Source organism: Boleophthalmus pectinirostris, unplaced genomic scaffold, assembly GCF_026225935.1.
Source record: "Boleophthalmus pectinirostris isolate CB_2022bp ecotype Guang Dong unplaced genomic scaffold, ASM2622593v1 HiC_scaffold_16, whole genome shotgun sequence".
Lineage (NCBI taxonomy): Eukaryota > Metazoa > Chordata > Actinopteri > Gobiiformes > Gobiidae > Boleophthalmus > Boleophthalmus pectinirostris.
The window spans coordinates 35,147,661-35,158,217 of NW_026571095.1; the positions used below are offsets into that span (position 1 = coordinate 35,147,661).

General features: G+C 39.4%; 1 protein-coding gene across 1 annotated transcript; it reads left to right on the plus strand.

The window, feature by feature from the left end:
• Nucleotides 1–5,910: 5,910 nt before the first annotated feature.
• LOC129408294 (zinc finger protein OZF-like) lies at nt 5,911–9,525 on the plus strand. Its single transcript, XM_055151462.1, has one exon. The coding sequence runs from the start codon at nt 5,995–5,997 to the stop codon at nt 7,432–7,434; it is 1,440 nt and encodes a 479-aa protein (XP_055007437.1). The 5' UTR covers nt 5,911–5,994; the 3' UTR covers nt 7,435–9,525.
• The last annotated feature ends 1,032 nt before the right edge of the window (nt 9,526–10,557 follow it).

The following is a 10,557-nucleotide window of genomic DNA, read 5'->3' on the forward strand; positions in this document are numbered from 1 at the left end:
ATTATTATTATTATTTATTAGTTTATTTTTTATTTTTTTATTTTATTTTTTCTTTTAAAGTTAAACGTTTTACACTGCACTTTGGAAACTGTCTTGTTTATAAAATGTGTTATACAAATAAAGTTGGACTGGATTAAGCCATTTTAGATCAATATTATGATTTACAATGATCAAAATGTGAACGTTTTACTAAAGTTGTAATAGATTTAGACAAACTTTATTGATCTACAAGAAAAAATATTTGGACACAGTTGCTCAAAATAGCAAGAGACCAGTGTCAAATAAAGAATAATTATATAAATGTAAATGTACAAGTATAAATAAAAATAGAAATATAATAATACAACAATATCTGAACTTTATACAAGACGTCATGAAGAAAAACAGAGCAACAGTGAAATTAAAAGACAATATATTAGATTATCTGTTACATACAGATGTTGTACAGTTGTAGGGAGTATTATCTATGACATAAGGGTGAGTTGTTGTAAAGTTGTAGGGAGTATTATCTGTTACATAAGGCAGTTGTAGGGAGTATTATCTGTTACATAAGGGCGAATTGTTGTACAGTTGTAGGGAGTATTATCTGTTACATAAGACAGTTGTAGGGAGTATTATCTGTGACATAAGGCAGTTGTAGGGAGTATTATCTATGACATAAGGGTGAGTTGTTGTCCAGTTGTAGGGAGTATTATCTGTTACATAAGAGTGAGTTGTTGTCCAGTTGTAGGGAGTATTATCTGTTACATGAGGGCGAGTTGTTGTACAGTTGTAGGGAGTATTATCTGTTACATAAGGCAGTTGTAGGGAGTATTATCTATGACATAAGGGTGAGTTGTTGTCCAGTTGTAGGGAGTATTATCTGTTACATAAGAGTGAGTTGTTGTCCAGTTGTAGGGAGTATTATCTGTTACATGAGGGCGAGTTGTTGTACAGTTGTAGGGAGTATTATCTATGACATACAGGTGAGTTGTTTTAAAGTTGTAGGGAGTATTATCTGTTACATAAGGCTGAGTTGTTGTACAGTTGTAGGGAGTATTATCTGTTACATAAGAGCGAGTTGTTGTGCAGTTGTAGGGAGTATTATGTGTTACATAAGAGCGAGTTGTTGTCCAGTTGTAGGGAGTATTATCTGTCACATAAGAGCGAGTTGTTGTGCAGTTGTAGGGAGTATTATGTGTTACATAAGAGCGAGTTGTTGTCCAGTTGTAGGGAGTATTATCTGTTACATAAGGCAGTTGTAGGGAGTATTATATTATTTTTCTTGACCGTGAACCGTTTTCCACAAACTGAACACCCGAAAGGTTTCTCTTTAACATGTGTTTCCACGTGTTTGAATAAATCCTTCTTATTCACAAATATCTATAATACATCTGTCTTTAATTGTCAGTCTTTAGTTCGGTACAGATCGGCAATTCCAGAGTTTAAAAACACAGTGGAGCACTTCCTGTTTTACCACATGACATCATAAGCTGTGTTTTCAGTTTGTGAGAAGAACTAAGAACCTAAATGTGCAGGGTTTGTGTGTTAAACACGTGTGAAAGAAACAAAACACAAGACTTTAGTTCTGTTTGTGACGAGGAAACTGCATTAGAACAGATGGGAAAAAATAGTGTTTCCAAAAGTCTGGGTCGCGGCCCTCAGGTGGGTCGCAAGAGATTTTTTTTGGGTCTGCGTCTCCTCCTTCACCTGGACTAGACACGCTGCAAAAACACACACAGGCCCAACTCTTTTTTAGAAATGTTCAAATGTTAAGACGTGTTTTGTATCATTTCTAATCGTTTTGTAATTATTTTATTGACTGTTTTGTTCCATTGTTGCTGGTTCAGTTGAATGTTGAAAAGAAAAAAAAATTGGCTACATTTAAAGTCCAAACAGGCGACTTCTGGATCCTTTTTATTTCTTGTTCAGTTCATGTAGTATATTTGTTTGGAAATCACTGTTTTATACAAGAACTGTCCCAGGTGTTTCTATTTTTGAGAGAAAAGCTGCTTAAAAACGACCAAAACACAAAGAAAATGTGATTATACTGACTCATGTTCGTCATAAACGGGCCGTGTCCAGAACAATTTTTCTTAATTACGACTCATTTCACAATTTTACTATTACCAGCCACCACAAACAGAGGGTGTCCCAGTTTTTTATTTAGAAAATCTGGTCACTCAAGGTTTAAATCATGACGAGTGTGACCAGACGTCCCTGTTTACCTGGTTTTGAGTCTGTGTCTCCTGTCCCAGCAGATTTAAACAAAACCACTGATTTGTCCCAGTTTTATACAAGAAATGTCCAAGGTGTCTCTATTTTTGACCAATGTGAACAGTAAAAAGCAACATAAACTGTCATTTGTTTAAGTAAAAAACAGAAAAACTGCTTTAAAAACGACCAAAACACAAAGAAAATGTGACTATATTGGCTCTAAGTGCAGAACAATTTTCCTTAATTACACACTTTTTTCACAATTTTACTATTACCAACAAACCCAAACCAGGGATGTCTGCAGTTTTTTATTTTGAAAATCTGGTCACTCTAAGTTTAAAGTCATGACGAGTGTGACCAGACGTCCCTGTTTACCCGGGACAGTCCCAGTTTTGAGCCTGTGTCCCCTGTCCCAGTGGATTTATTCAAAACCACTGATTTGTCCCAGTGGATTTAAACAAAACCAGTGATTTGTCGCAGTTTTATACAAGAAATGTCCCAAGTGTCCCTATTTTTGACCAATCTGATCCTGCCAACAGTAAAAAGCGACATAAATCGTCATTTGTTTAAGTAAAATATACAAAAAAATGCTTAAAAATGACCAAAACACAAAGAAAATATGACTATACTGATTCATGTTAGTGCAGAGTCCAGAACAGTTTTCCTTATTTACACACTCGTTTCACAATTTTATCTCATTTTATTATTACCAACCACCACAAACGAAAGAGTGTTCCAGTTTTTTATTTTGAAAATCTGGTCACTCTGAATTTAAGTCATGACGAGTGTGACCAGACGTCCCTGTTTACCCGGGACAGTTTCAGGTGTCGCTATTTTTGACCAATCTGATCCTTTCAACAGTGAAAAGAGGCAAAAACTGTCATTTGTTTATGTTCACTGGAAAAAAAAAAACAAAAAAAAAAAGCAATATCTAGTTAAGTGAAAATGATTCAAATCAGGGGTGTCAAACATATGGCCCGGGGGCTGAATCCGGCCCTCCAAGACCTTTAATCTGGCCCTCATCTGATTTTCTACTAAAAAATTTTAATTATATTTTCTATTAAAATCTTGTTAATTTTCTGTGGTGTTTATCACAGCAGCGTCTCCAGCGTCTCTGTACGTGGCCCCTCCCACCAGAGCAGCACAAATGAAGACTTGTCTCTTTCCAAACGCTCTTAAAGGACGATCGTTTTGACTGTTGACCGTGACACCCTCATCAGAAAAATGTCCAACATGAGAAAAGTGGAGCCGAGTGCAGGATTGTGTGTTGACATTGTGTTGAAATTGCAATATTTTGTAAAAGAAAGAGTTCATCAATTAAAAAATATTTCTGGAATAGATTTGCGTTTCTCTGCACAAATATTTGAACTTTTTTTTAAAACTATTTTTGGGGTTTATATGCCATGAGTTTTTTTCCCGGCCCCTTTGGGATCAAACAAGGTTGGATACGGCCCCTGGACCAAAATGAGTTTGACACCCCTGACTTAAATTAAGAGCATTTTACTTTATTTGAGTCGATTCAACTTGACGAGTAAAATTACATCTACCAATGAAATAATTTTTTTAAATTTTTTTTATTCAAACAACATCCAATTTTGTTTCTTATTTTAAGTGTAAAAAGTTGTTGTTTTTCATATTTTAAGTACAAAAAGTCTTGTTCCATTGGCAGATCATTTTACTTAAGAGAAATTTACCCAAATCAGTATGAAACTTTTGTTAACTCAATTCATCTGAACTTGAGTAGATTTAGTTTTTTGCAGTGTAAAATACAGAAAAGCTCCTTAATTACGACTCATTTCACCATTTTATTATTACCAACAACCCAAACTGAGAGCGTCACAGTTTTTCATTTTGAAAATCTGGTCACTCTAAGTTTAAGTCAAGACGAGTGTGACCAGACGTCCCTGTTTATCCAGGACAGTTTCAGGTTTAAATCTGTGTCCCCTGTCCCAGTGGATTTATACCAAAACAAGTGATTTGTCCCAGTTTTACACAAGAAATGTCCCAGGTGTCGCTTTTTTTGACCAATTTGATCCTGCCAACAGTAAAGCAAGACATACACTGTCATTTGTTTAAGTAAAATACAGAAAAGCTGCTTAAAAAACGACCAAAACACAAAGAAAATATGATTATATTGGCTCTAAGTGCAGAACAATTTTCCTTAATTACACATTTGTTTCACAATTTTACTATTACCAACAAACCCAAACCAGGGATGTCTGCAGTTTTTTATTTTGAAAATCTGGTCACTCTAAGTTTAAGTCATGACGAGTGTGACCAGACGTCCCTGTTTACCCGGGACAGTCCCAGTTTTGAGCCTGTGTCCCCTGTCCCAGTGGATTTATACAAAACCACTGATTTGTCCCAGTTTTATACAAGAAATGTCCCTATTTTTTAACAAATTTGATCCCTGCCAACAGTAAAGAGAGACATAAACTGTCATTTGTTTAAGTAAAATACAGAAAAGCTGCTTAAAAACGACCAAAACACAAAGAAAATGTGACTATACTGACTCATGTTCGTCGTGAATGAGCAGAGTCCAGAATAATTTTCCTTAATTACGACTCGTTTCCAGTGTTGGGAGAAACGTGTTATAAAAGTAAAAAGTTATTGTACTGCGTAGTTTTTGTTGTTGTTGTAACACAGTAATGTGACGTTACAGGAAAAAAAAAAAATCATATTTGACTGTGTACAAATGTGAGTAACGAGCGTCACAAAGTATTTAACCTGGACTGAAGTGGTGAGTTTGTCGTTTTTCTTTGTCTTAATCTTGGTTCAGTCCTGGTTTAGTCCTGGTGTAGTCTTGGTTTAGTCCTGTTTTAGTCCTGGTTTAGACCCGGTTTAGTCCTGGTTTAGTCCTAATTTAGTCCTGGTTTAGTCCTACTTTAGTCCTGTTTTAGTCCCGGTTTAGTCCTGGTTTAGTCCTACTTTAGTCCTGTTTTAGTCCTGGTTTAGTCCTACTTTAGTCCTGTTTTAGTCCCGGTTTAGACCCGGTTTAGTCCTGGTTTAGTCCTACTTTAGTCCTGTTTTAGTCCTGGTTTAGACCCAGTTTAGACCTGGTTTAGTCCTGGTTTAGTCCAGGTTTAGACCTGGTTTAGACCTGATTTAGTCCTGGTTTAGTCTTGTTTTAGTCTTAGTTTAGTCCTGGTTTAGTCCTACTTTAGTCCTGTTTTAGTCCTAGTTTAGTCCTGGTTTAGTCCTGGTTTAGACGCGTTTTAGTCCTGGTTTAGACCTGATTTAGTCCTGGTTTAGTCTTGTTTTAGTCTTAGTTTATTCCTGGTTTAGTCTTAGTTTAGTCCTGGTTCAGCTCTGGTTTAGTCCTACTTTAGTCCTGGTTTAGTCCAGGTTTAGTCCTGGTTTAGTCCAGGTTTAGTCCAGGTTTAGTCCTGGTTTAGTCCTGGTTTAGTCCTAGTTTAGTCCTGGTTTAGTCTTGTTTTAGACCTGGTTTAGTCCTGGTTTAGTCTTGTTTTAGACCAGGTTTAGTCCTGGTTTAGTCCTGGTTTAGTCCTGGTTTAGTCCTTGTTTTAGACCTGGTTTAGTCCTGGTTTAGATGTTTTTGTTTTTTTCCTTCGTTATTTGACCGATTTTTCCAACTTTGTGGTGTTTTTTGGGATGAGTGACAACTGTGGGACCCAATGACATCCCTCCCCCCTCCTCCCCCTCCTCCTGGCGCGCGCACTGGCGTCACTTCTGCGCACTCTCACAGCGCACACCGTTAGCAGCGGAGGCTAAAGCGAGACCCCCGAACTGCCCCGAATCTGCCTAAAAAAAATAAAATAAAAAAAAATAAAAATAAAAATGATGCCTAACAACCAAAGACTGGACGTGCTGGTGGGGGAGCGCCTCGCCTTGGCCGCGCAGGAGATCTTTTCGCTTTTCGACGCCGCGGTGCTGGAGTACAAGAACGAGATCATCCGCCTGGGGAAGGAGACGGAGCGGCAGCAGCGGCTCCTCAACGCGGCGTACAACCCTCGCGTCGTCCTGGAGCCCGCGCGGATCGACCTGGTGAGCCCCGCGCCGACGCCGTGCGCGAAAGTCAAGGAGGAACCCGTGGAGATCGTGCACATCAAAGAGGAGTACGAGGCGGTGTGCGTGGACCAGGAGAACGCGCTGGAATTCGGGTTGGGAATTTTCGGGAACGAGCAGGACGCGGGGCCACTGCAGGACAAAGAAGAGGAGGAAGCGGCGGCGGCGGCGACGAGCGTCTCACCTGCGCATCCCCAGGGCCTGATCCCGACGCGAGACACCGACGACGACGAGTGGGCGCCGTGCTCCAGCAAAGTTACGCAAAAAAGGCAGAGGAGCCGACGCGTTTTCAAGGAAGAACCTATCATGATTCAGCTCAACAACAACAGCGCTGCGAGCGACGTGTGCGACGACGCCAGTAACATCAAACTGGAAACTTGCGAGTGCGGGAAGGTCTTCGTGAGTAAGGAGGATTTGTTCAAACACGTGGAGACTCATGTCAAAGAGAGACCTTACGCGTGTTCGATTTGCGGGAAACGGTTCACGGTGAAGAAGAACATGGAAATCCACATGCGGATTCACACGGGAGAGCGACTTTATGCGTGTACCGTGTGCGACAAGCGGTTCGTCCAAGCCTCAACGCTCAATTCGCACATGAGGACGCACACGCGGGACAGCGCCTTCAGTCGGCCCGGCGGGAGTAAACCCCGGGCGATGGACACGGCCGCAGCGAAGCCGTTCAAGTGCCCCGTTTGCCAAAAAAGTTTCAAACTGAAAGCGTACTTGCAAGCGCACATCATGGTACACGTCGCGGACAGACCGTTCAGCTGTCCGGAGTGTCCGAAGACGTTCCGACGGAAAGTTTATCTCAAAAACCACATGGCGATCCACAGCAAGGAGAAGATCTTCAACTGCAAAGAATGTACGTCGAGTTTCCCGGACTTCGAGAGCCTGATGCGGCACAAAAAAATGGCGCACATCGCGGTCAGGCCTTTCGGCTGTTCGAAGTGCAACCGGAAGTTTAAGGACGAGGCGTCGCAGCAGCTGCACATGGCGGTGCACACGGGCGACAAACCGTTCAGGTGTCCGGTGTGTCACACGGGGTTCACGCTCAAGTCGAACCTTTGCACGCACATGAAAAAACACAAAAAACGCAAAGACGTGGCGTCGTTTTACTGCGCCGCCTGCAGCATCCACTTCCTGTCCAAGGCGAACTTCCTCAACCACAAAGCGACGGTGTGCAAAGACGGAGCGACTATCGATTTAACGTAGGCCTGTCACGATAACGACGCAGTCTGAAGTGCGATTTTTATGAAGTAAACACGGACGATAAATGAAAATATTAAAGCGAACGACACAATAAAAACAGAATAAAACCACGGAAACGATTCAAATGTAAAATACTGTTAAAAAGTCAAAAGGTGTAATAACGAAACATGAATGAACAAAATCAGTGTGTCGTTCGGTCATTAGTTTTTCAAAATAAAACCAAAAAATAAGAAAATGGAAAATAATAATAATAAAAAATCTTCATTATTTGTCTCCAAAATCAAAATGAAAAAACAGATAAAGATTCATTTTTTCAGTTTTCGAGTTTGTGTTTAAATGAAAAGTGGAAAAAAACAAATAACGACCTGAATCAGGACTAAACCAGGACTAAACTAGAACTAAACCAGGATTTAACCAGGTTTAAACAAGGTCTAAACCAGAACTGGACAAGGACTTAACCAGGTCTAAACCAGGTCTGAACCAGGTCTAAACCAGGTTTAAACCAGGTCTAAACCAGGTCAGTCCAGGTCTCAGTCCTAAACACAAATCACACAAATAAAAAAAAAAAAAAAAGAATCATCTATTTTTTCATTTTGGTTTTGGAGACAAATAATGAAGAAAATTGTTTTTTTTTGGTTTTGTTTTGTTTTCTTATTTTTAGTTTTATATTGAAAAACAAACGAACGACACATGGATTAAACACTTTAGTATTTAGTTTGCATCTGTAATGAGTCATAAAAGTCATTAATTCAACTTTACGTAATCAAAAAAGTAACTAAAAATCTCCCTGAGTGTGCAAAGAAAAAAGTACAGATGGTAAATATTGACCCCCAGAAATACTGCTGTGACGCTAACTGGAGGCACTGCTCTGTCTGAAGCTCTGTCACTCAAATTAAACTTTAATTTACTTTTATTTTAACACAATTTAACCAGAAAAACTGTTTTAACTTGAACTACAACAGGAACAACATTACAACATTACAACATTACAGTCACCGGCTTTGACAAACTTTATTGATCCGCAAACGAGATTATTTTGTCACTCTGACCTTTTTGTCGAAAATCAAACACCTAAACAGGACCATGAACGCTCGCATTGACCCCAAGCGCCTAAAAATGTGCTGCTTAAATTTATTTTCAATTTTTTCTCAAGTTTTCAGACAATTTTAAACTTTTTTTTTTTTTGCAGTGTTTGCTGAGTGTTTTTTTTTTTTTTTTCCCCTTGAGTTTCCAGATTGGCAAACGGAGCCGAAAAAGTTTAAAAATAACGTTTGCGTTGTGTTGCTGTGGTAGCTGCTGAACATTTCGCCATAGACACACATGTAGGACATCCCCGGTATGACGTCACTGCACAGAATCAGTTTTCTCTTGATACTTGGTTTAAATCCATTGTGCATTTTTTATTGAGTTTCCAAATTCGTAATCAGAGACGACGTATGCATTGTACCACGATAGCTGCTCAACATTTTTCCATAGACACGCGTGTAGGACACCCCCGACCGTGACGTCACTGCAAAGCGTCAGTTCTCTCTTCATACTTGGTTTAAATCCATTTTGCATTTTTCCTTGACTTTCCAGATGAATAAACAGAGCCAATTTTTTTTTTTTTTCCACATTTGCATTGTGTTGCCATGGCAGCTGCTGAACTTTTTTCCATAGACACGCATGTAGAGCGTCAGTTCTCTCTCGATACTGGGTTTAAATCCATTTTGCAGTTTTTCTTGACTTTCCAGATGAGTAAACCGAGCCAAATTCTTTTTTTTAACATTTGCATTGTGTTGCCATGGCAGCTGCTGAACTTTTTTCCATAGACACGCATGCAGGACACCCCCCACCGTGACGTCACTGCAAAGCGAGTTTTCTCTTGATACTTGGATTAAATCAATTTTGCTTTTTTTTTCTCTCTCTTGAGTTTCCAGATTAGCAAACAGAGCTGAAAAAAGTTTTAAAATAATGTTTGCATCGTGTCGCCGTGGTAGCTGCTGAACATTTCTCCATAGACATGCATGTAGGATGTCACTCCAAAGCGTCAGTTCTCTCTTGATACTTGGGTTTAATCCATTTTGCATTTTTTAGTTTAGTTTTCAGATTACTTTACAGAGCCAATTTTTTTAAAATAATGTTTGCATTGTGTTGCCATGGTAGCTGCTGAACATTTTTCAATTGACACGCATGTAGGACGTCACTGCAAAGCCTCAATTCTCTCTTGATACTTGGTTTAAATTCATTTTGTGTTTTAAATATTTTTTGCTTCAGTTTCCAGATTAGCAATCACAGCCAAAAAAGATTTAAAATAATGTTTGCATCGTGTTGCTGTGGTCGCTGCTGAACATTTCTCTATAAACACATATGCAGGACATCACCGGAGTGATGTCACTGCAAAGCGACAGTTCTCTCTTCATACTTGGTTTAAATCCATTTTGTGCCTTTTCTTGAGTTTCCAGATTATTTAAAAACTTTTTTGGCTCTGTTTGGTAATGTTTGCATTGTGTTGCCGTGGTAGTTGCTGAACATTTTTCCATAAACACGCATATAAGACATCCCCGGCGTGACGTCACTGCAAAGCGTCACTTCTCTCTTGATACTTGTTTTAATCCACTTTGCTTTTTTGTTTTTATTGAGTTTCCACATTCGCAAACAGAGCCAAAAAAGTTTTAAAATAATGTTTGCGTCATGTCGCCATGGTAACTGCTGAACATTTCTTTATAGACACACTTGTAGGACGTCACTGCAAAGCGTCAGTTTTCTCTCGATACTTGGTTTAAATCCAGTTTGCGTTTTTTCTTGAGTTTTCAGATCAGCAAACAGAGCCGGAAAAGTTTTAAAATGTTTGTGCATTTTGCGCTGCGTGTGTGTTGCTGTGGTCGCTGCTAAACATTTCTCCATAGACACGCATGTAGGACCATCTTCGGCATGACATCACTGCAAAGTGTCACTTCTCTTTTCATAAATACACTTTGGATTTTTTCTTGAATTTCCAGATGAGTAAACATATATTTGCATTGTGTTGCCATGGTCGCTGCTGAACATTTCTCCATAGACACACATGTAGGACATCTCCAGCGTGACGTCACTGCAAAGCGAACAGTTTTCTCTTGATACTTGGTTTAAATCCATATTGTGTTT